This window comes from Phymastichus coffea, unplaced genomic scaffold (assembly GCF_024137745.1).
Source record: "Phymastichus coffea isolate CEN01 unplaced genomic scaffold, Cenicafe_Pcof_1.1 PCOF00170, whole genome shotgun sequence".
Classification (NCBI taxonomy): domain Eukaryota; kingdom Metazoa; phylum Arthropoda; class Insecta; order Hymenoptera; family Eulophidae; genus Phymastichus; species Phymastichus coffea.
In genome coordinates, this window is record NW_026706981.1 from 196,845 (window position 1) to 221,528 (window position 24,684).

At 40.3% G+C, this 24,684-nt stretch overlaps 6 protein-coding genes across 10 annotated transcripts; 3 read left to right on the forward strand and 3 right to left on the reverse strand.

Annotated features, from left to right (window-relative positions):
* Positions 1-107: 107 nt before the first annotated feature.
* Positions 108-3,714, reverse strand: LOC131673217 (protein arginine N-methyltransferase 3). 3 transcript variants are annotated; one of them, XM_058951043.1, is made up of 8 exons: positions 3,581-3,714; positions 2,979-3,335; positions 2,746-2,915; positions 2,505-2,663; positions 2,239-2,426; positions 1,940-2,166; positions 1,499-1,858; positions 108-1,416 (listed from the first exon to the last, which is right to left on the reverse strand). In XM_058951043.1, exons 1-8 carry the CDS (start codon positions 3,591-3,593, stop codon positions 1,307-1,309), a joined length of 1,584 nt encoding a protein of 527 aa, XP_058807026.1. In that variant the 5' UTR covers positions 3,594-3,714; the 3' UTR covers positions 108-1,306. The 3 variants fall into 3 exon arrangements, with proteins under 3 accessions (XP_058807026.1, XP_058807024.1, XP_058807025.1); XM_058951041.1 differs by having other exon boundaries at positions 2,496-2,663; XM_058951042.1 differs by having other exon boundaries at positions 2,496-2,663; positions 2,979-3,332; positions 3,581-3,704.
* Positions 3,715-3,835: 121 nt separating this feature from the next.
* Positions 3,836-8,062, forward strand: LOC131673193 (mediator of RNA polymerase II transcription subunit 25-like). Of its 3 annotated transcripts, XM_058951005.1 has the most exons (15): positions 3,836-4,019; positions 4,094-4,234; positions 4,298-4,340; positions 4,427-4,551; positions 4,632-4,851; positions 4,913-5,165; positions 5,361-5,585; positions 5,924-6,210; positions 6,300-6,445; positions 6,526-6,688; positions 6,777-6,974; positions 7,045-7,431; positions 7,519-7,578; positions 7,650-7,778; positions 7,854-8,062. In XM_058951005.1, the coding sequence occupies exons 2-15, from the start codon at positions 4,116-4,118 to the stop codon at positions 7,995-7,997; spliced, it is 2,499 nt and encodes an 832-aa protein (XP_058806988.1). In that variant the 5' UTR covers positions 3,836-4,019; positions 4,094-4,115; the 3' UTR covers positions 7,998-8,062. The 3 variants fall into 3 exon arrangements, with proteins under 3 accessions (XP_058806988.1, XP_058806985.1, XP_058806987.1); XM_058951002.1 differs by having other exon boundaries at positions 4,913-5,585; XM_058951004.1 differs by having other exon boundaries at positions 4,913-5,585; positions 6,777-6,956.
* Positions 8,063-9,297: 1,235 nt separating this feature from the next.
* On the forward strand, positions 9,298-15,298 carry LOC131673246 (phosphoribosylformylglycinamidine synthase). Its single transcript, XM_058951099.1, has 18 exons — positions 9,298-10,122; positions 10,196-10,337; positions 10,405-10,555; positions 10,625-11,015; positions 11,088-11,200; positions 11,282-11,548; positions 11,635-11,708; positions 11,785-12,288; positions 12,359-12,595; positions 12,663-12,788; positions 12,869-13,099; positions 13,175-13,373; positions 13,458-13,723; positions 13,813-14,020; positions 14,087-14,266; positions 14,334-14,498; positions 14,583-14,855; positions 14,929-15,298. The coding sequence occupies exons 1-18, from the start codon at positions 9,863-9,865 to the stop codon at positions 15,102-15,104; spliced, it is 3,963 nt and encodes a 1,320-aa protein (XP_058807082.1). The 5' UTR covers positions 9,298-9,862; the 3' UTR covers positions 15,105-15,298.
* A 137-nt stretch (positions 15,299-15,435) lies between these two features.
* Positions 15,436-17,532, reverse strand: LOC131673247 (notchless protein homolog 1). The gene is made up of 5 exons (XM_058951100.1): positions 17,167-17,532; positions 16,618-17,111; positions 16,309-16,549; positions 16,012-16,233; positions 15,436-15,944 (listed from the first exon to the last, which is right to left on the reverse strand). The coding sequence occupies exons 1-5, from the start codon at positions 17,480-17,482 to the stop codon at positions 15,805-15,807; spliced, it is 1,413 nt and encodes a 470-aa protein (XP_058807083.1). The 5' UTR covers positions 17,483-17,532; the 3' UTR covers positions 15,436-15,804.
* Positions 17,533-18,431: 899 nt separating this feature from the next.
* LOC131673183 (MIT domain-containing protein 1-like) lies at positions 18,432-20,112 on the forward strand. The gene is made up of 5 exons (XM_058950985.1): positions 18,432-18,797; positions 18,877-19,018; positions 19,084-19,322; positions 19,385-19,584; positions 19,659-20,112. The coding sequence occupies exons 2-5, from the start codon at positions 18,898-18,900 to the stop codon at positions 19,819-19,821; spliced, it is 723 nt and encodes a 240-aa protein (XP_058806968.1). The 5' UTR covers positions 18,432-18,797; positions 18,877-18,897; the 3' UTR covers positions 19,822-20,112.
* Positions 20,113-20,183: 71 nt separating this feature from the next.
* Positions 20,184-24,018, reverse strand: LOC131673182 (uncharacterized). Its single transcript, XM_058950984.1, has 6 exons — positions 23,465-24,018; positions 23,070-23,399; positions 21,794-22,162; positions 21,520-21,724; positions 20,901-21,448; positions 20,184-20,826 (listed from the first exon to the last, which is right to left on the reverse strand). The coding sequence occupies exons 1-6, from the start codon at positions 23,956-23,958 to the stop codon at positions 20,436-20,438; spliced, it is 2,337 nt and encodes a 778-aa protein (XP_058806967.1). The 5' UTR covers positions 23,959-24,018; the 3' UTR covers positions 20,184-20,435.
* Between the last annotated feature and the right edge of the window lie 666 nt (positions 24,019-24,684).

The window sequence follows — 24,684 nt, forward strand, 5'->3', positions numbered from 1 at the left end:
CTACTTGGCGGCAATTCCCTAAACATTCAATGCTTTGCTTGCATAAGCGATTTACATGTAATAATATCTCCTAACAATAGTTTAATTGCTTTCAATCAGGTTGCGAGAGCCTGATAAGCGATAAGATGTTGACTTTTCGTAAATTCGTTAATGTACCTGTTATCTGGCGTTATTAATTCGGTTTGTAAAAGCCCGTAGCGCAAACATGGGTAATTTTTCAATCGTCTACTGTTACCCTACGGTTCAAGCTTGTCGCTTTAAGCAATTTTTCAAGTTGTTACTCTATATCGTTATATATCACAGAATTATACGAGATTTAATTTAAATTTGTTAAACGTGGAGTTCTGCCATCGACTATTCATGTCAACGGAGATACGTAGACTATTGTTGATTATTCATAAAGTCGTCGATTTGACTATTTCGTAGAAACAATCAAAAGCCAAAATATCAACAATCAAGAGCCAAAAACTGGATCCAAAATATTAATATTTTGAAAACCCACTAAACGTTGTTTATCATAAACCTAACTATTACTTGAAGCTAAGTCGAATAGCATAAATGTTTATCGAGCTATAATGTAGTTAAATGCAGTATGCGAAACATACCTCATCGGTTAGTGTAGTTGCAGCGTTTTACTATCTTTCATTTGCTTATTCATTTTTTTATCGCTTGACAACCTTCTTTTAAGTTTAAAATTCTTAAATCGAAGATTTTAAACTAGTTCTTATTACTAAACCTTAAAACTTACAAGGTACTGTAAATACGCGATTTTTTTTGTTATTTTCAATTCTGTGGCAAAAATTAGCGTACGCTCTAAAGGCACGAAATTCGGAAGATTGGAACTATCGTATTATGCAACGCAGTATTTTATTTTAACAAACACTGAAAAGTGCATTGTATAATATCTCCAAAATGAGATATTAGAATTTAATTTTTTTATTTTAAAAATTTTGTCGTTTTTTTTCTCTTATTTCGTTTCTTTCTTTCTTTTTAAGTAGATTCATTATTTATACGAACTATATATTGCATTTTAAATATTGAAAATTTGTAAGCTTAAGGTGTACTCACATGTGTCTTTAACATTCGACTTTGATATTCGTAGTCAGTTAAATTTTAAGATTGTACTGTGCAGTGATAAATAGTATGACGGAATTGTGTGCGCGAAACTGATTTATTTGTTATGCAGAATATATTCAGCAAAATTCGGATGGCCCTCAAATTTACTTGAATAAAATATTGACAAAAATATCCAAAATTAAAAGTTGTGTTTATCAAATAATACATAGTCTCTTGTGTGCAGATTAATTCAATCCAAATAATAAACTTGGTTCAAGTCCTTAATTTTTATCGTTACGATTAATCCACGGACATCCTTTACATGCCTTTGGCATATTAATTTTCCGATAACAACTTCACCTGTAGAAACAAAAAAAACTCATGAGTTAAAGTTATAAGTTATAAAATTAACATGAATACTGAACATTATTGAATGTCATACCTTCTGTAATGCTAATTGGTTCGCTCAGCGAGAAAACTGTTTGTTTCCAATGAGTTGGAGTAGCATGTGGCCCTGTACTGAAATGTACAGGATTCTCCAAATCAAAAAATACATCGAAATAACCGATGATAGCTGTCAATGAACCGCTTCTTTTTACGGTAAGGCTGAATGGCACAGAAAAATTGCAACAATCTGTAGTTACTTTATACAGATCAAACGATTGTATCTCTGCAACGTTGGTTACTAAATCTTGTGCATTGACAAATTCTATACTTGGCTCTCTCACAACCTCTGCTTTCATACAGCTCATTTTGAAACCGTATACATTGGACCAATAATCAACTAAGTCAATATAACGTTCTAAAAAACATTAATTTTTGTATTATACCTACTTTAAATACAAAAATGCACAAATAGACAATTTATTAAAAGATAGCATACTTGTATCTCCGCTACCAACAAGGCTGATTGTACATCTGTTTGGCAAAAGTTTACCACCTGGTGCAAGATAATGGTCCCTTGCATAAATAACTGAATCGAGCATACCCTCAAATAATAAAAAATATCCCATCCATTCGGATATAATGGCATCGAACTTATTGATATCTAAATCAATATCTTCTAGTCTTCCTTTCTTCAAAGTTATAATATTAGTTAGATTGTTTTCTCTGGAAAAATAGTAAAATACTGCTAATTTGTAAAGCAGTCTATTACAAGAAGATTCAAAATAATAAATGTACCTCACAATATCCATGGCATGGTAAATAATGTCTGATTGATCAACGCTTATCACTTTTTTACAACCTGATTTTGCAGCAAACATTGAAAGGATTCCAGTTCCACAACCAACATCAAGCATTATGCAATTATTAAATATGTGAGAATTTGTAAAAAGTGCATCACGATAGCTCTCTGTTCGCACCTTATCCTACAAATAATAAATTAAATCAGTAAAAGATTTGCATTACAACACCTAGCTTATAAAAATGAAATCTACGCCTATTACAGTTAACATTTCATGATGAATTGCAAAATGACTATAAGTATTGAAATATCCCTGGTCAGAATTAGAAGAAACTTTCTTAACGCATCTATCTTTTGGTTTAGAAGAATCATCTTCATCAAATACTAGTTTCTGAACTTTCTTTGTCATTTCTTCAATTTGCTAAAAATCAAATTCAAAGTTTAGTTCTTTTTTATAGAAATATCACATATTGAGATTTGATAAAATCTAATGAATGCCATACCTGCTTTGCTATGAGACACGCTAGATCTCGTTGCTCTAATTGAGCTTTCAATGACTGAATTGTCCTTTGTAATTCAGCAAAATGTATTTCGGATAATGTGACGCTTTCATGTTCAGAGTTGGTAGGGTAAACATGAGAATTAGTTATAGGGTCTTCAATGTCATCCAAATCTAAAAGATATATTTTCTTTAATAAATATCTCCAATGATTATTTTGTTAATGTTTTATCTTACCAAGCATAAGCCATGGATCATCTTGTATCACAGGTGACAAATACTCATCATTGTCCCATAACTTGACATTTAATCCATTCAACTCTTCAGCTGTGATATTTTTCTTTCTAATAAAATTTATTAATTTAATGTAAGAGTACACATCCAAGGCATATCTATTCTTAAAAGTAGAAAAGTTGAAGTTATGAGATGACTCAAGATGCTTCAATGCATCTAAAAAACCATTATAAACATTTTTGCAGAAGAGGCACTCAATAATTTGCTCTTCATCGTTCATTTCTTCCCATTCATCATCACTTTCGGATTCGCTTACACCATTCATCTGTCCAACATGATTTTCTTGCATTTTAAACACTGCTATGAATAAAAAGAAATAAGATGAATTATTAATTAGTAAGTCAAAACAATCGAAAGGGATTCACTTGAATCACAAAAAACTTGACTATAACTAACAGAAATGCTTTATCAGAGATGCCATTGAGGACTACCTCTTTCTGTTCATTTTATTGATTGAAAAGAAAAACGATGATATATGTTATATATATGTGTGCAATACAATGCAGTGAGAACTGATACAACTGTTATAGCGAAATCGCACTCACCTTGATCAGTCATTTTGCAAACTTAAAATAATAATTAAATATTTATAAAAAATTTGAGTCTAATCTACACGTGTAAACCGCTTGTTAGAGGCTGGTTTGAGACCTCGATGTTGATAGCACGTGTTTATTAGGTGCCTTTCTGCCTCGTTCGTGACTTTAGTACTTTTTAAATTATTGGCTGCACTGACAAGTAACTATTGGTAACAATGCTGACTACTAGTTGATTTCAGGTTATTTCAGTCGATTACAGTTGTCGCGTAAAATTTGTGCAGTGTTGTATATGCAGTGGCGTTTTGCATATGATATTATAATTATTACGCTATGAAATATTTAAAAATTTTATTAAAATAGTTTTGACGAGCGTATTTTAAAAAATATGATTCTATGACATAATCTTTTGTATATAAAGATTTATTTAGTTTAAAAGTTTCATTTGACAGTGAGCGTCTATTTTCAATTAATCCATATTTCTTTATTAATTTTCAAATATTTACATGAAATGTTTTTGAGCAGGTCTTCTTTATTAATTTTTATCATGATTGGTTCAAATGAACATGGCATGGCAGCCGATGTTGTATTCGTAATCGAAAGTACAGCCAGTAATGGAGCATATCTCAATGATTTTAAAACAAATTACATGATACCTACTATAGAGTAAGTATTGTATTAGACTAAATTTCTGACTTTTTTCTCAAAATCACTTTTCTTATGTCTCAGATATTTTAGTCAAGGGATTGAAGATCGTGAGTTTGCATCTGAAGTAAGTATACACATAAGCTTGAGTTATTAAAACACACTAAACAAACTAAAAATAAAAATGCTGTACATTGAATCAATTCTGTGCAGTCTTCTTCAACACTCTATGGAATTGTGATATATCAAGCAGCAGATTGTTTACCATCAAACATTACTAATGCATTTGGACCCTTTTCTAATCCTCAAAAAGTTCTTCACACTATTGATAAGCTTGAGTAAGTTTTTAAACAAAACTTGAAATATTTCAAAATTAAAAAAAAAAACATTACTCAATAGTCTGTTTATTGATAAATAGAATGATAGGTGGAAAAGGTGAATCTTGCGCTAACATAGGAGAAGGCCTTGCAGTAGCTTTACAGTGTTTCGAAGATCTGAAACTTCGAAGGGAGCCCATACCAGCATCACAGAAACATTGTATTTTAGTTTGTAATTCACCCCCTTATCAGATTGGTGTCACAGAATCCTCTGAATTTCTAAATTACACGATTGACCAACTTGTAGCTCTTTTCCCAGAGGTATAAACATTGCCAACGTAAAAAAATCAAAAGTGATTTTAAAAATTTGTTATTTCTTTAGAGGAATATTAATCTATCCATACTCTCGCCAAGAAGGTTGTCATCGTTATTAAAGCTTTTTGAAAAAGCTGGTGGAGATTTGCAACTGTCGCAAACAAAGAATTACGCAAAAGATCCTCGTCACTTGGTGCTCCTGCGAAACTACAACCTGAAGGAAAGTCCAGTGAGCCCCACATCAGCTCCGTCGGCATCATCAGCAACCGGCGTGCCAGGAGCACCGACTGGCGCGCAGATGACCCTTAGTCCTCATCAAAGTAATGACAGTCCCAATCCCAATCAAACTCCCCAACTTGCCACACAAACACAACAACCACAGGGCCCATCCAATTCCTATCGCAATCAGACACCACAGAACATAAACTCTGTGCAACAACAACAAGCAGTCAATCAGCAACAACAAGCACCACCTATGCAGCCCGGCAGATCGCAATTCAATACGCCAATTTCAGCTCCGCCAAATTACCATCCCGGTGCCATGAGTGCTAGACCACCGCATCCTCGGGGCGGCTGGATGAGAGCACCCTTCATGAATACTGGACCTGGTGGCGGTCCTACACCCGCAGCACCCTCATCTCAACCGAATAACCAGGGTAGCGCGCTTATCGCTCAACTGTCTCAGCCACCCTCGTCCACTATCGGTCTCAACGTTCAACCATTTTCCCAGAGACTTGATGGTAATCAATTCCGTTTCTATTGCTTTTACTTTTTTCATCATTAATACTTTCATCTAGAACCTTTTTCCATTCTTAAATATCACTTAATATAGCTTATTGTATTGTTACAGTTTACAATTAGTATTATGTAAGGACAATACTTTACACATGTTCAATATCTTCTATTCGATAACTATAAATTTTTTTGTTTGGAAATAATTTCTACAAAATATATTGACCTAAAAATGTAGTTGACCATGAGGTGCATGACTGATTTATAATCATTGAAGAATTTTTTAGTTTCATTATTATTAATTTCTTTTTTTTTATATTCTAATCAGATATTTCACAATGTATAGGCACTGCTAATCCTGCCATGAATGCTAATACTCAGCAAGCCCAGCAACAAATGAATCAACTTCGGTTGAACCAAATTCAACAGAATGCTATGCAACAACAAAATGCACAACAAGCAGCAATGGGTATGCAGGCTCAAGCTACACCACCTCAAGGAGGCCCTCAACTAAATGTCTCTAATATAAATCAACAAATGGCATCACAAGTTCCTCAGGCTGTCACAGGTTCCCAAGCTTCCAATATACAGCCCAGTTCAGTGCCTTCTCAAATGAGCAATTCTCAACAACAGGTATCAATCAATCCATATATCTACATTTTTTAACTATAATTTGTATTATTTTGTATGGATTTCATGCAAATGTTTTTTTTTATTTTTAGGGCAATGGAAACGTCGAACGAACTGTTATATGGAAAGGAATGCTCGAGTGGGTCGAGAAAAATAAAGCTCCTGGCGATGGCCAGAAACAAACTTGGCAAGTACCTTGTCAAGTATCTGCCATTGTGAAAGATGGTGAACCTGAAGTGTAAGTACATTTACATTTTGAAGTTATATTCCGTTAAAGGTTACGGATGATGATTGTGGTGGTAATTGTTTGATTTACAGGAAAGCTGATTCTTGGCCAATGAAATTAATTATGCAACTGATGCCTAAAGTATTGATCGGTAATATTGGACAAGCTTATTTGAAAAATTCAAAATCAGTCGTATTTTATCCCTCGGCGTGTGATGCACTTGAATCGTTAATCAAAGTAATGTCTAATAGTTTTGTAAGTATTCACCTATGGGTCTTACTAGAACATTAATATTGTCATATTCATATATCAATGGACAGAACAATTATTTTTTTTCTTATAGGCTGGCTGTGTTCATTTTACAACCGCGTCAAATTGTAATATTAAAGTATTATTGTTGTTATTCACTGTAGAAAAACGATCATTTATCGGCTTTATACCCAATGATCAGCAGGCGTTTGTTGATAGACTAAGAAAAGTTATTCAACAGCAAAAAAGTTCACAGACCACTATTAATCGACAGGTACCCGTTAATTTACGCGTAAGTTTAAATTTCGATTTGAAAACTTGAAAGAAATTAACAGAAGATGTACATTTTCACAAAATTACAGCCTGGTATGGGAGCTGGACCTGGTGGTGCTGGTGGAAACGTAATGCCCGGAAATGTTCCAAACGCGGGAATCTCACAAAGCGGAATTCTTAATAATACAATATCGATTGGTGGAGGTCAAGTCACTCAAAATGTTATTCCTAACAATGGTCTCCCTCAACAAGGTTTAGGTCCTAATGCAGGACAACAGAATCAGTTGAATATACAAGCAGTAGGTCTTCCAAATGCTGGTGGCCCACAAAATCAAATGGATCCTGGCGGTGGTGGTATGATGGCACAGCAATCTCAGATGGATCTTGCAAGGCAGCAGAATTTAATGAAAATACATCAGTTAAGACAGAATTTAGAAGCTGCACAACAACAAGAAGCCCAGTACAAGTCTCAAGAGGTATGCAATTGAATAGGAATAGTACAATTATTTGTTCTTCATGCAATGATATTTAATTTTTCTGATAATTTCTTGAAATATTTCCAGCAAATTCAACAAAGTCTTGATCATGCGCAAGCTCAAGAAATGCAATATAAGCAAATGGAGGTCAGAATAAAATTCATCTAGTCTTTTTAAAAATTTATAGATTAGAAAAATTAATTACATGTATGCTACAGCAAGCACAACAAGCTCAAAGAGGAATGAATCCTGGAATGGCATTGCAAACTCCACAACAAGCAAATGCTCAGAGGATGATGAGACCTGTCATGAATAACTCTGTGGGATTAAGGCACTTGCTGCAACAGGTATGTTGATGCTTTTGTAACATTAAAACCTCTGTAGCGCTATACCAGTTATTAACACCGATTATTTTACATTAGCAACAGCAACAACAACCTCAATATAGACCTGTGCTTGGGATGCAGCAACAAATGGTTGGTCCTCGAACACAAATGCCTCAAAGACCAATGGCTCCTGGAAATCCACAGAATCAGCCATTTGATGACAGCTACGATTTTATGTAATTAAGTAATTTTAATTAAGACTCGTACATTTTGTATATATAAATGGAATAAAATGAAAATCTTTCCACTGCTTAATCAATTGATTTAATTTAAATTTTTACATATGTTGTACGTATATACGTTTACATTTGTAACAAGTATAGGATATGCAGTGTTTCGTCTTTGGCATATATACTGCCAACGAAATGTGTTCATCAGGCAGTCTAATCGATATATTTTGGCCTGATAACTTTTCCTGATCAGGGACTGAATTGGGTTGTAATGGTACGCGAGTTCTAGCTTGACAAAATCTAACCAAGCCTAATAAATGACGGATGAGCCTTTAGCAAAGGATTCGCTCATTATTGATTCATGGAATAGTGATATTAAAAAGTTATTTTATAATAAAAATCTATTTTCATGAATGAATATTTTAAGTGCCACTTAAAAGAATACTACTTACTTGCCAGCATAGTTAAAGTATTCATTTAGTAATAGAAAATCAAAATAAGTAGAAAAAGAGTTTTTGCTATTTCTTTCCTAAAATTAAAAATTTGTATGTGAAAAATGTAAATTTCTTATTATTAATAAAATGTACTAGCCAAAGAAGTCAATTTATAAAAATTTATCGTTTGTTTTTGGGGAATAGGTATTATAATGTTTTTGTTTGTTTTTATTTTTATCACTTTGTATTCAAAATACGCGTCCGTTAAAAAACCCTAGAAATCACCTGCGCATGGCTTGCTGCGCAGTGGCTCATGATATATCCTTCTTCAATGTGTCATGGTATCAGAATTCATATCATTTTTTAAGTGTCAGAATCGTTTTGTGAACACCCCTCAGCATCAGTCCATTTTTCTCATTGACTCAGGTGTAATTGCATACCTGAACCTTTGCCGCCAATTTCAGTAGCAAACGTATTTTGCATCGCCACGTGCGGTTGTCAAAACTATATGCGAATCTGTACCGTTGTGCAGAAAAAATAACTTTTTTCGTGCGAGTGTTTGCTAGTGGTGGAAGTGCGGCGACACTGCGATTATAATTTTGTTTTCATTGCCATTTTCATCTTTTCTTTATTTTTGTTAATCTTTTATTATTGTTTTCTTTTTTTTTAATAATAAAATGAGTTTTCTGTCACGTTGACCTTTTCCCATTAATAAATGTAAATTTATTTCAATTCCTCTTATCCCCTTTGATATGAATTTTAAAGAATCAGTCTCCGCGCTTATTTATTAATCTGTTCTTTTCCATATTTTATCTAAAATTTCGATTCTAACTTTCGCGCGTAAATGCCACCTGCGGACGTCACAAAAAACTTGCGGATAATTTCTAACCTCATTGCTGAACTATTTCCACACTTATAGATTACAAAACTAATTTAAATACGTTAGTGTGGGAAAGGGTGTATAAGGTACATAAATATAGTTATTTAATGAAATTTACAGGAATAATCGATAATTATAATTGGAAACTACGCGAATATTTTAATTGAAGTTTTGATTTGCCTTGAATTACAAATTTCTATAATAATAAATCTTACGATTTCACAAAAAAGCATATCAATTAAAAGTCAGTCGTAAGATCTTTTATTAAATACATACATTCCAGCTTGTAAAAAAAACTTGTGTATCTTATTACGAGAAAATAATTGCGAAATGTATCAGTTACGTCAAGCCGGCAAGTTTTGTGAGCAGTAGCTTGTGTGCTTGAAATAGTGCGATAATCATATAAATGATATCGTATTGACCCTTTCGTCATTCGTTGCTGAGCAGAGATCCAGGGGGTCTCTTCAAATTGTCTTACTAGTTTGCGAGGCATTACGTGAGATCAGTCGTCGAGTGGAAGACACCTGTTGCTCTATTCCAATTGTAAATTTATTTTTCAATATGGTCATTTTGAAATTCTACAAGAATCCGGGCTTTAAGTCTAGTCAATTAAAGAATAAACTAGAAAATTTAATGAAAATATCAAATACAATAACCAACATTGAAGCTGAATTGTGTTACTATATTGAATCTTCAAGTTCTTTGAATAAAGAGCAAATAAAAATATTGAAATGGATCTTATGTTCTCCATTTGAATCCAATCAACTTGCAGATTCCACTGCATACAGAGAAAATAAACTTGTAATTGAAATTGGTCCAAGGTATTGTAATTTAACAAGTCCATATCATAAATATTATGAAGTTCAAAATTTCATTAACTTAATTATCACACAGACTGAACTTTTCTACTGCCTTTTCGAGTAATGCTGTTTCAATTTGCAAAGCTGTTCAGTTGGAAAATGTTAGTAGAATTGAAGTTTCTACAAGGTATATGATAAAATCCAGTAAGGCTATAGACAAAAAGATTGAAAATGAGGTAAATTTATAAAATATTTCTTAAATTATTGGGTAGGACCTAATTGTGATATATAAATTTATTTTAGATTGTTGATGCTCTCCATGATAAAATGACAGAATGTAGATATTTAAAGCCAATAGAAACTTTTGACCATGGCTTCAGACCTGAGGAATGGTTTGAAGTTGACATATTGAAAAAAGGAAGGAAAGCTTTAGAAGATGTTAATGTCAAATTAGGTAGTTAATTGTTATTGTAAAATTAGTTGTCTATGATTTAAATTAGTTTAAAATCTTTTCTTTTTTTAGGTTTGGCATTTGATGATTGGGACTTGGACTTTTACACAAATTTATTTCAAAATAAGCTCAAAAGAAATCCAACAAGTGTTGAATGTTTTGACTTGGCTCAATCAAACAGTGAGCACAGTAGACATTGGTTTTTCAAAGGCAAAATAGTGATTGATGGAGAAGAGAAAGAAAAATCACTAATTGATATGATCATAGATACACAAAATACTTCCAATCCTAATAATGTGATTAAATTTAGTGACAATAGTAGTGCCATCAAAGGATTTGAAGCTAAAACTCTACGTCCTAATAGAACAGATGTGTCTAGCTCGTTCAAAATTGATGATACCAAACAGCATCTCATTTTCACTGCTGAAACGCACAATTTCCCAACTGGTGTTGCTCCATTCAGGTAAATTTATATTGAACAACTTTGAAAATGCGTTGTTTTCAGAGTTACGTAAAAACAAATTTGGTTTTTCAGCGGCGCAACAACTGGAACTGGAGGTCGTCTTCGTGATGTTCAAGGTGTTGGTCGTGGTGGTTATTACATTGCTGGAACAGCTGGTTATTCGGTGGGAAATTTACAGATTCCAGGTAGAGTCGATTTTCATTTTTTCCAAATAAGCTATTATGACTCAGACAATACTTATAATAAAGTGCGCCTTTCGATTTTAGGATACAAACTGCCATGGGAAGACGAACACAAGAATTTCGAATACCCAAGTAACATGGCACCACCACTTGAAGTTTTAATCGAAGCTAGTAATGGTGCGTCCGACTATGGTAACAAATTCGGAGAACCAGTAGTTTCGGGCTTCGCACGTTCTTTCGGAATGCCGGACGCCGTTGGTGAGCGACGTGAATGGATTAAACCAATCATGTTTAGTGGTGGAATTGGCTCAATGGAAGCTAATATGACTGAAAAGTTGCCACCAGAACCAGGTAAATGCCAAATAGATACCGTATCTATTTGAATTATTAGCAATTGTCGATACAAACGCATGTTGAAAAAACCAACTTTTTTTCAGGAATGCAAGTCGTTAAAATTGGCGGACCTGTTTACAGAATTGGTGTTGGTGGAGGTGCTGCGAGCTCCGTCGAAGTACGTCTATTGTTCTTACTTTTTGAATACAATTTTTTTCTTAACTGTACGTGTAACGAAATCGAAATATCCGCAGGTCCAGGGAGACAACGAATCCGAATTAGATTTCGGAGCAGTGCAGAGAGGCGACGCCGAGATGGAGCAAAAGCTCAACAGAGTCGTCCGAGCTTGCATGGAAATGGGAGATAAAAACCCAATACTCAGCATTCACGACCAAGGAGCCGGAGGAAATGGTAACGTACTTAAGGAATTGGTCGAGCCAGCTGGCGCTGTAATATTCTCCAAAAAGTTCGAGCTCGGCGATCCCAGTCTCAGCACCATGGAATTGTGGGGCGCTGAGTATCAAGAAAACGACGCGATTCTTTGCAAACAAGAAGATAGTACTTTGTTGGAAAAAATTGCAGCTCGCGAGAGATGTCCAATAAATTTTGTCGGTACCGTCACTGGCAATGGAAAAATTATCCTTTCAGAGGAAGACGATTTTGATATATCCAAATACATGAATAAAAATTACGCAGCCAAGCGTCGACACCCTGTCGATCTAGAATTGGAGTTGGTACTTGGAAAAATGCCACGAAAGGTATTTATTTGATTACAATATTAACTTGAAAGCGGAATATGCATTACGACAGCTTTAACATTGATTGTAGACATTTAAATTGGACAGAGCAAAGGTCAATTTAAAATCAATTCAGCTGCCAAATATCCCTACTGTTGAAGAGGCATTAAACCGAGTTTTAAGATTGCCGTCCGTAGCAAGCAAGCGATACTTAACAAGCAAAGTGGATCGCTGCGTTACAGGTCTAATAGCGCAACAACAGTGCGTGGGTCCACTTCATACGCCACTGGCCGACGTTGCTGTTGTTGGGCTAACACACTTCTCAATTGTAAGTTGTTCGTTTTTCCGTCACATCGACATTGATAAACAAGCGTTCCACTTACAATACATTGTAGGTGGGCATAGCAAGCTCCATTGGAGAACAACCAATAAAAGGACTTGTAAACGCAGCCGCTGGGGCTCGAATGACTGTCGCAGAGGCACTGTCGAATCTTGTATTCGCTCGCATCTCTGAACTTGAGGTACCATCCGCAACAAGTTTTCGATTTGAAAAAATTATACGTCAATTGAAGTTCTCATTGCATCAATTTGTCACTTGAAGGATGTAAAGTGTAGCGGAAACTGGATGTGGGCTGCAAAATTGCCGGGCGAAGGAGCTGCTCTTTATGATGCTTGTGTCGCTATGTGTAACGTCATGAAAGAATTTGGTGTTGCTATCGACGGAGGTAAGGACTCGCTTAGTATGGCTGCTAGAGTTGGCAAAGGTAAGGTTGTTAAGGCACCGGGAACTCTAGTTGTCTCATGCTATGCCCCTTGTCCCGATATCCGTCAAGTAAGTTATTTAATAAAACGCGTTTCTTACTTTTTTGCTCTAAGTTTATTGCTTAATTTTGTTCTGCCAATTTAGGTCGTTACGCCAGATCTTAAAGCACCTTCTCTCAGAGAAGAAGGCACTTTAATTTTTGTGGATTTATCATCTGGTAAGAGCCGTCTCGGGGGCACGGCTTTCGCTCAAGTTTACAATCAACTTGGAGACATTGCAGCCGACGTGGAAAACGCTTCTATCTTTAAGAATGCCTTCAAGGCAACGCAGATTTTGATCAAGGGTATTAACATTTTCGCTTATACCATCTAACTTTGAACTACGATAAATCATTAAATCATTACTTTTCCATTTGCTTGTTTCATAGACGGTAAAATATTGGCTGGACACGACGTTAGCGATGGTGGACTCATCACTTGCATTTTGGAAATGAGCTTTGGTGGTATTTCTGGTTTGAACATCGACATTAATCATAAATCCGGAAATCCTATCGAAATCTTGTTTGCTGAAGAAGTGGGTTGGGTCTTGGAAGTGCGCAATAAGGATGCCAAAGATGTTTTGAAAGTGTTCGAAAAATTCCAAGCACCTGCATATGTCATCGGCAAATCTGTTGGATTTGGAGTAAATTCGAAGGTACGCTCATGAAATCGAAATTTTAGTAAATATAGATTGATTAATTGAGTTAATTATTATCAAGTTGAACATGAATAATTTTGTTGTAGATTGATGTGTCGGTAGAAAAAAAATCTGTACTGATTTCGACAGTAATAACATTAATGAACGTTTGGGAAGAAACAAGTTATCAACTGGATCTTCGCCAGACCAATGCTGACTGTGCAAGACAAGAGTATAAAAACTTCCACAAGAAAACGAGTCCGGCATATAAGCTCACCTTTGATCCTAACGTGCCACTTTCAACTAAACCAAATCGTAAATAATTTGAAGCATTTTTACATGTGATGAAAAAATAAGATATAATAATATTTCATTTTGCAGTTACTATACCAGTAGCTGTAATTCGAGAAGAAGGAATAAACGGTGATCGAGAAATGGCGGCATCTCTCGTCGAAGCTGGTTTCCAAGTTTGGGACGTTACGATGCAAGATCTTTTGAGCAATCAAGTCACACTCGACAAGTTCAGGGGAATTATTTTCCCTGGCGGCTTTAGCTATGCAGGTAATTAATTCATTTTACAATTCCAAAATAGAATTTATAATAAGCAGATAATTTTTTGCTCTTCCAGATGTACTTGGATCAGCTAAAGGCTGGGCTGCTAGTCTCCTCTTTCATCCTTCTTTGAGAAAGCAATTACAAAATTTCATTAGTCGCCTAGATACTTTTAGTTTGGGAGTTTGCAACGGCTGTCAACTTATGAGTTTACTTGGCTGGATTGGTAACTCACATGATGGTAATTTAAATAAACTTTTTTTTATTTAAAGTAGGATTTTTTTTATTCAAATATTACATTAAAAAAATTTTATATGATATGAAGGAAGTCCAGATGTAGTGTTGGATCACAACGAATCTGAGCGTTTCGAGTGCAGATGGAGCACTGTCAAGATTGAAAAATCACCAGCAATTATGCTTCAAGGAATGGAGGGTAGTATTTTTGGCGTGTGGATTGCTCACGGAGAAGGAAAGTTTACATTCCGCAATAAAGACGTTCTTGCTAAATTAAAACAACAAAATTGCCTTGCAATCAAGTATGTCGATGATCACGGAGTTCCTACCGAAAAATACCCGGAAAATCCAAACGGAAGCGTTGGTAAGTCATTTCTAAATCAGTTTTGCGTGATTTTCGGGACAAAATTCTATTAATCGATGATTATATTTTACAGAGGGAATTGCCGGCATCTGTTCAGCAGACGGGCGTCATTTGGCTATGATGCCTCACCCAGAGAGGTGTACACGAACTTGGCAATTACCATGGGTACCTACTGATTGGAAGTCTAAAAATTCACCATGGCAGAGAATTTTCCAAAATGCTTATGCATGGTGTTCATCGTCCGCTTAAATCTCATAATGTCAAATAATTATTGTATTTATATTTTGACACGATCTAATTAAAAAATAATGTATTTTTATATTTACAGTTACTCACTTTTATATTAAATCATGTTGAATTTTTTCTATTTCTATCAGTTTGCATTCATACCAAAGGTATTTTCCTTGTAAAAAAAATTAATATTTTTGATATTGTACATAGAAATAAACATCACATTATTGTTTAAGGATTATGTAATATTGATTAAGCATTTCCATCTTACTCAGTTGTTAAAATATTAGCATTTTAAAAATACATAGATCCAACTGAAATTTACAATAAATAAGGAAATATGGTCAGGTATACAGGGCTACGGCTGCCGATAAATGGATATTTATCTTTATAGACCAATGTATACAAAAGATACATGTATAAACATTTAATTTAAGAACATTCTCATTATGAAAGTATCTGAAATGGAAAATTAATCGATGGAATATCTTCATTTAGTTTGTTTACAAAATTGACTTTCAATAATGTAGTTTCGTATTTACAATAATTACATGTTTAATCAAAGTGTAAACCACTTTTTGAATATATTTAACATAATTAATTAATATTTTATTTACACCAGATTTTCTAACAATTGCATAAAGGTAGATTATTCTTTATAAATACTGTGTCTTAACAGATAAAAAAATTTTATTAAAAAACTTACACAAATGCTGATCTAATTTTGCCACAATCGTAAAATTTTATCTTTTCCACCTGAAGCTACTCTGATACCATCAGGAGCCCAATCTACTGCATAAACTTCATCTCCATGACCAGGTAGATCTTGACTTAGTTCTTTTGTCTTTATATTCCAGACTGAATAAAACATTCAAATGGTGCTTCAAAATATGTATTTTTTATAAAAGATAATCAATGACATTACCTTTTACAGTGGAATCGGCACTTCCACTTACTAGAAGTCTAGAATCTGAACTCCATGCTACTGAATAAACAGCTTGCACATGACCACGCAAAGAAGATATGTATTTGCCAGTATTGGCATCCCATAGCTTAATAGACTTATCAAAAGATGCTGAGGCAATAATACGTCCATTAGGAGAAAATTTGACATCATTAATCAATTGCTGATGACCAGTCATTCGAGCTAAAAATGTTTTAAATAATTTTTTAATTCAACTGATTTTGTTAATTGGATGTAGATATCAATTAAACGCATTACCTATCGGTTTTTTATCCTTGTCAGGTTTCCACAAAATTAATGTGAAATCATCAGAACCTGACACAAGCTTCTCCTCTCCAACAGATTCATATTCTTTGAAAGCATATGCTTGAGGAGTAATTTCTTCATTTTCTTTAGATTTTACAATTTTAAATGGTCCAACTCGTAGTACATAATCTACATTTAAAGTTAGAGTATTGACCCAGTGACCATGACCTTCTAATGTTCTACATAAGACTCCCTAAAAATTATATTATCCCAATAAAATATTAAATAAAAACTTGATGCTGCCAATTTTGTATAACTCACATCTTCTGCTCTCCAAACTTTAATAGTTCTGTCCTGAGATGCTGAATAGATTAAGCCTCTACCTCCCCATTTTATGCAAGTAACACTCTTGGTATGTCCTGATAACACTAATAGTGTCCTGCCTAATTTGGAATCCCATATCCTAATATCTGTGTCTTTTGATGCACTGGCAAGTTTTCTGCACTCTGCATTCTGATGATATGGTTCCCATGACAAAGATGTTACCCACATCTTGTGACCAATCATATCTTTTCCTTGTTGCTTACCAGTTTCTGGATTCCAGATCATAATTCGTCCATTTTTACAAGCTGAAGCTACTTTTGTACCACATGGGGACCAAGACAAACAGAGGACCCAATGTTTATGGCCTTCGCAGGTGTATCTAGGAGTTTGTGTATATATATCCCACAATCTTACTGTGGTATCTCCTGAGCCACTGGCCAATAATTGACCATTGGGTGAAAATGCAATCGCTACTACTGCTTCCTTGTGTCCTAGTGAAGTAAAAAAATAAATAATATCTTGACAACTAATATCTATTTAGCATACCTTCTAAAGTTCCTGTACAACGAGTAACAGCTCTAACTTGAAAAATAGCCTGTGGTTGATAAACAATTTCAACAACATTTTCACTAGTATTGAAGTCTTTTAGTCTTTCTTCCAGAGACTCTATAATTTGTTCATCATTGATGAAAAACGCAAGAGGCACTGGGTCGTCTAGTTGTAACAACGCATTGACTATTAGCTGCAATTTGTCTACAGTGACATTAGTCGGCAAATCGAGGAGTCCTCCTGGTAACACTTCGCCATTATCCGATTTAAATCGCGAGAGAACTCTTTTCACTTCCTCGCCCGAATTTTCCATCGCACCGTCCACTTGTATCGTTTTTTTTTTTTTTTTTTTTTTTTCAAAAAGCCGACGACAAATACGCTGGAATACACACTACTGTCACGTGGATCCACTATAAACATAACCTAAAAGATATTACCGTGCGGCGCGCACTGCGCAGTGCAAAATGCGCATGTCTGGAGAAGCAACCGCGAATTTTCAAGGAATATTTATACTGCATTTTTATATAACGATATTGATTATTCTTGATATCGATGATACTTTTATTTTTATTCGAAAACATATGAAATTCAAGATTTTCCATAAACCACTGAAACGTAATCTGAATATAATTATAGATCAATTTTTCCAATCAAGGTCCCAAAAGATATTATAAGTTCCTCAGGATGTTCAATAAATTATATCAATTAAATAAACTTATTATATGCATTAATTAGGCAAGAACTTTTACAGTATAGGGCCACAACGCCAGTACAGTAGTGCTAGAAAAGACACAATACATATTTAAAGTTGAGTGAAGTATTGCCATTCCAAACGTGGTTGATAGAAGATAAATTTTTATAATTGAAAAACTACGGTTTCTCACATTCAATGTAGTAATTGTGAAATGAAAAGGTGCCTTTGGGTTTACAATGCTACAGCATAATTTTTAAAGATTCTAAGTGACATTCCAGTTTAAATTTCCTAATAATATCAGTATATGGTACACTTACGACCAACCATCAAGGGCCGGATGCAGCAGCTTGTTTTACAGTAGCATAAAAAAAAATTTTAATGATCAAACAAATTATTACGCCATTTTGTAGAGATTTTTCGACTTTGCAAACTTTACACTTTACTACTTTATTATATGCAGATGCTCTATGCTATCCCAACCCAGCACTCTTAACGCTTCGATTCCTGTCATTCTCAATCAAAATAAATGATCAGCTGATCACTGTTCCGTGATTACGGTACTAGATGGTACTCATGGTCATAGGTAAACCGTAGACCAATTTACCTTTATAAGAGTTATTTTTTTAATATTTATGTGGTTTTTTTTATCCATAAATTATGGGTAACAGTTATACTATGTGATAGTGTAATTTCGACTAAATAAACACTTTTAAAACGAATGAGCTGTTATGAAATACATGATTTATGTGACGTGTTAAGGGTTAGAAAATAAACAAGCCAATGATTGTTCGTTTCAAATTTACTTTATTTATTGGTAATCATTGTGGATATGTTAAGCGAAACAAATATTTTGAAACAAAGTACTGCTTATGCAATATAATTTATCCAATTTGACAAGTAACAAAAAAAATGAGCCCAGGTATTTTCATCAACTGTAAGTAGTTTAGTATAGATGTAAATTATATATATCCAGTCATTTAGTTTATCGTAAAAATAACAATTCAATATTTCAGGAACAATTTAATGGTACAAAAATGGAAAATATAGGAGCATCAATTATACAACGTGCAATAGAAAAAGACAAGCAAGAACAATATACTATGGCATTAGTTTTGTACCAAGAAGGTTTACAAGTTCTTATTGAGTCTATCAAAGGTATATTGTAACAAGTATTTATTAAATGTAATTTTTAGTACAAATATAAAATTAATCTATTGTAGAGATGAAAGATCCTACGCGCAAAAAGCATTTTCAAACTAGAACAGCTGAGTATATGGACAGAGCCGAGAGAATAAAATCATTGATAGAGGAAAAAAAATCAAAGGGAAAGTACAGAGAACATATGAAAATTGAAAATGGAGCTATTGGATATGGATATCATTCAGTATTCGGCAGGTTTCTTGATTGCACAGTCACAGAAATTAGAGTAGAAGAACCATACATTAGAGCTGCTCATCAGGTATACGAGAATAAAGTTTATTTTGTTCACTTCTGAAACTATTAAAAATCATTTCTTATTAGTGTCAAAACTTTGTCCGATTCTGTGAATTGACTGTGACAAAATGTCTGGAATTATCTAAAATAATTTTAACAACAACTAGTGATCCAAATGATAAGGCTGGTCAGATATCTAGACTAGATGAATTAAAAACAAGTTTAGCCAATAAGTTAGTAACTTTAGAAGTTAAATTTTCAGATACTCTTCACGATAGGCAAATTACGTGAGTATAAATGGTGTTTTTAATTGTATGCGTTAATAAAATCGTTCTTATAGTTAAGTTAAATTTGCTTTTAGTTTAAGTAATGGATGGATCATTAAAATTGGTAGAGGATTAGATTATTTTTCGCCACCCAAAGGAAAATTTGTACTTGGCTACAACGACTTGGAGTTGCGTGCTTGTCGAGAAACAGTTGTTGATATATTTCATCAGAGTCAGCTACAAGATAATATAAAATAAGAAAAAGCGACTTTTAAAATTTATGCCACGATTTTCATCTATAATCAAATACCGTAATTTCATGCTATATACCGAACGAACTGTTGAGAAAAATTAACACAGTGCAAGCATCTCAATAACATTAAAAAGAATATCTTTTAATCTTTTATAAATCTCCTTACATACCTATAATTTTATTCCATACGATCAAATGAATTGTAAAAGTGCTTTTTATAGATTGTTTTTTTATAGATAGTAAAATGGTTATTGTCAATATATTGTACATATTGTATAACAGACAAGCATAAATTGTGACGATAAATTTCCATTTGTACACTTGTACAAAAAGAGAAAATTCACAATAGATTTTGAAATAAACAAAAGATAATTTGTAGTTCTATGGATTTTTTATTATTACCGTATACAAAATAAACCTTTTATCTTCAATCGGCAATGATATAAAAATATTAAGTATAAACTAGACTAGACTAGAATTCTTAAGATAACAATAAACGATTTATTTAAATATATACATCTAAGTTGATAAAAATTTAAATTATTCAAAAAAACTCAACTAAAAGTATTCGCGACGGATACAGTTGGAAGAAAGAATGAAACAACGAAAAAGACGGTATCTAATTTGAGCTGTAGTCCCATATCCTAGCAATGTCGATCTGTTCAGCTGCAATTTTGCGAGCGACCCTGAGTGACTTGGTGCTTTGGAAGCGTTGTTCGCTGTCCTCCTCGTGCTCCGGCAGAAAATCGGATCCGCCCACGGCGACGACCTGCTTGGCGATCTCCGGGTCGACGCACAAGCGCGTGAGCGCCTCGCTGGTGGTGGCCGCGAGTCGGCGATACTCGTCCTCGAGGCCGGGCGGCTGCATCCGCAGGAAGCAGACGAGCGCGACCGAGGCGCGGGTTTCGGCGAGGTGGGCTCGGGCCTGCGGCACTCGGGCCACTTGGCCGACGAGCGAGGCCACCTGCTCCATCAGGCAGACGTTACCGCCGCTCGATCTCTTGACGCACCTGTGAAACGCGACATCGGCGAGTAAGCACTCGTGAGTCGAGGAGGCGCGAATCGCCGGGGCCGGCGCACCGACCTGAGCAGCCGCCTGATGGACTGGCAGTCGACGATGGCGGCGATGCAGCGCCTGGAGGGGGCCAGGTGGTTGAGGGCCGCGGCGGCGAGCAGCAGGCTCTGCCGGCAGGTGCAGCGCTCCGCCAGCTCGGTGAGGGCGGCCACGAGCCGCGGCCCGTAGGGCTCAACGTAAGGCAGGCCGACGCGGTCCATCCAGGGCGCGGTGAGTTGCACGAGGAGCGCCGCGGCCTCGGTCCTCTCGGACAGCGGCGCGCGCGCCGCGCTCAGCGCGTCCGCGAGCACCTCGGGGCCGCCGTCGCGCACCAGCTGGTCCACGGCCTCGAGGCAGCAGCAGACGCTCGCGAGGGCGCGCAGTGCTCCGCAGCGCAGCTCGGCGCAGGAGCGCGGGGCTGCGGCCAGGCGGGCGAGCAGCGCGCGCACGCCGCCGCAGCGGGCCACGCTGGCGCCCGCCCGGGGCCCGGCCAGGCCCAGGGCCGTCAGGCCGGCGAGGGCGCCGCGGGCCGTGCAGCCGTCCTCGTGGCTCGCGCCGTCCAGCGCCGCCACCACCTTCTGCGAGCCGACGAGTGTCGCGTTAGCGGACGCCTCCCGAGCCTCCGGCTCCGCGAGCCCCCGACGCTTACCCGGACGCGGAGGTCCAGCTGGTGCTCCAGCGCCCGGTCCAGGCCGTCCTTCAGCCGGGCCAGTCGCAGGGCCGCGTCGCGCGGCTCCTCCTGGCGCGGGTGGACGCGCCGCGGCGGCGCGGCGCCGAGGCGCCGCAGCAGGTCCGCGGCTTCGGTCTCGAACACCCGCAGCGGCTCGCCGCACTCCGCTCGGTCGCCGATGCAGCTGTAACCGAGGGCAGCCGTGAGACGAGGCCGAGCCGGCGGGGCGCGCCGACCCCGCGGCGCAACTCACCGGAGGGCTTGCTGGTAGCGCCGCTCCACCGCGTCGGCCGCGTCGATCAGCTTCTTGGCGGCGGTGGTCGCCGAGGCGGTGAGCGGCCGCTGGTCCCGGTCGCCCGCGGTCTCCCGCTGCCCGGGCCTCCTCTTCGGCAGACTCTTGCTCTGCAGCGTGGCCGTGCACTCGTCCTCGGGCCCGGCGCGCAGCTCGTCCAGCCACGCGCTCAGCGCCAGCGACGGCGGAGGCGACTCGGCGGAGCGCTGGCTCGGCGCCGAGTCGTCCTCTTCGGGCGGCTCGCTGGCGTACAGGAAGTCGTTCAGGTGCTCCTCGATCTCGTTCGAGTTCAGCGAAGACAGCTGCTCCTCCTCGTCGTTGCTCGTCTGGCTGCGAACGCGGTTTCCAGCCGTCAGTCGCGCGCACGAATCGGCCGGGGGCCCGACCATGTTCGCGCTCGTCCTTCCGCTCGGCGGAAGGCGCGCGACCTCGAGGCTCGCTCGCTTATCGGGCGCGCCAGCGATAAGCCGCGTTACCCTCCGAATTCTCGATTGGGCCGCGCGGCGGCTCGGCCAATCGATCGATCGATCGAGCTGAGCGCGAAGTCGTCAGCGAGGTAGCCCAACCGTGTGACGGGCGGATGTGCCGGCATGCCGCGATAAGCATTCGACGTAACCGATAAAAAAAGAAGATATAGATAAAAAGCAAGCAGGCGCTGCGCCGAGGTCGAGCTATGTCCGGCTCGCCTCTTGGTCGGCTGAAACGGAGATCGGCGCGTAACACCGGAATTATCCGCTGCGATTCGCCGCGGCCGCGACGATGACTAATCCGCTCACCTGCGTGCTCGCGATAAATTCCTCGGCGCGATTCTCTCTCGCGCATGAGTATTCGCGGTGAGTCCGCGCGCGCGTTGACTCACTCTTCGCAGGACTACTCCCTTCCCCCCATTGTCTCGGCCGCCGCGCTCGCGCTCCGATCCGAGCCGTCGTCTCTCGGGCGGCTCGCTGCGTTCTCGCGCCGTCGCGCTGCAATTAGCGCCAATCGCCTCTCGATCGACGACGTCCGTGGCGCGACGCGCGCGGCAAACGACAATCTCGGCCAACGATGACGCGGCGATAAAGATGCATGCGCTGGGCAAACACGTCGGGCGCGCGCCCGATACGAATCCGATGCAGGGGCTCCCCGGGCGTCGACCGCGGCCACTTTGGAGAGTCGAGGCGCCAGTCGGGCGATTCGATCGCGCGCCTCGGCTTATCTCCGGCACGCGGAGCCCGACGGGCACTCGACCGCCGCTCACCTGCGAAACTGGAGCTGCTTGGCGGCGTGGAGGTCGTCGCGGGCCGCTCGGCTGGGCGCCGAGTCCTCGCGCTGCTTGGGGGTGGAGGTGTGCGCGGGGCCGTCGTTGGCGGCGGCGGCGGCGGAGGCGGCCGCCAGATCGGCCAGTCGCTGGCTCCTTGAGCCGCGGCTGGAGCGCCTGCGCCGCCTGCGACGCTCGGGCGACCGCAGACCACTGGTGCCGGAGCTGTCGGAGCGGCCCGAGTCGGAGAAGCCGGAGTCCTGGCTGCGCTGACCACGGCTGGTCGCCGGGCTGAGCGAGCGCCCGGGCAGCAGCCGCGGGGCTGCGTCCCTGAAAAAGCGCGCGTCCGTCAGCGGCCGCGAGCGGCACGCGGGTGTCGATCGCGCGAGGCTTACCCGCTCGGCTCGGCGACGTGGATGACCGTGGTGTCGGCCTCCTGCTCGCTGTCCTCCTGCGTCGACAGCTCGGCCTCGCGCTCCTCCGCGGTGGCGTCCAGGCCGAGGCCGGCCCGCGGGTGGTCGTCACCGCCGACGTCCCGCGACTCCATCCGGCCCCAGAACACTTTGCTCTGGTGGCGCTTGAAGCTACTCATCTCGGCGGCGGGTGCGAGCCTCGGCAGCGAGCGCGACAGCTGCACTGGCGCGCGCGCGCGCGCGTGCCGTGCGCTCGGGGGTGGCTGGCCCCCCACTCGAGCCCCGCGAGCGCGGCGGCCCCTCTCTCTCGCCTTATGGCGCGCCGCCTGCCCCCCGTGGCACTCGCGCCGCGCGCAGGTACACGACCTTCCGGGCGCTTCTGCCGCTCGGCCGATCGGCCGAGATATCGCGACGGACGAGGGGACGAACGCGCGCGAGCAGCGCGCTAGCGACCGACCGACTGACTGACTCTGCATCGGCGGCAGCGCTCTTCCGACTTCCTGGCTCGCTGCTCCCCTCTTCGCTCTCGGCCGGCACGGCTCCCCCTCCCCCCGCGGCGCCGCGCGGCCTGCACTCGATCCTCGCTCGCTCGCAGCCACTTTAAATGCCGCGACGACGCCGCTGATTAATTTTCCGCGCGTCGCTTGGGCGACGAGACCCAGGAGCGGCGGAGAGAAGTCGGCCCGAAGCGCCCGCGTAACGGCCTTTCTCTCGGGCGCGCCAGACGCGAGCAACCCCCCGGCGCAGCCTCGCCAGTAATGAAAAGAGGAAAAAAAGGGGAGGCAGCGGGAACAAAAGAAGCCAGCGCCGATGGGCGTAACGACTCCGGGTGCGCGAGAGAAAGAACGAGCTCTCCCGGACTTGCCTTCGCGCACCTCGAACCAGTTCCGCGAGCGCGGGCTCCTCGCGATCCGCGCGCACGTCGGACAGCGGCGACGCGGCGGCGCGCCCTGTCGGCTGCACGCGCCGTTACGGCCTTGTCGCGCGTACAATGGGCGCGCGATGAATAGAGATGCCTGAATCACGGTCCTGTTAGGCGCTCTCGATCGACGCCGTCGACGACGCCCGATCCGCTCGAGCAGGCGGCCGAGAGAAACGTCGGTAGCCGCGGAGAGGAGCGGCGGCGCGCGCCAATCGGCCGATTACGTGGGCCGACGGCTGCTCGATGGGGGACCAGGTGCGCGCCAGCCACGAACGGGGGT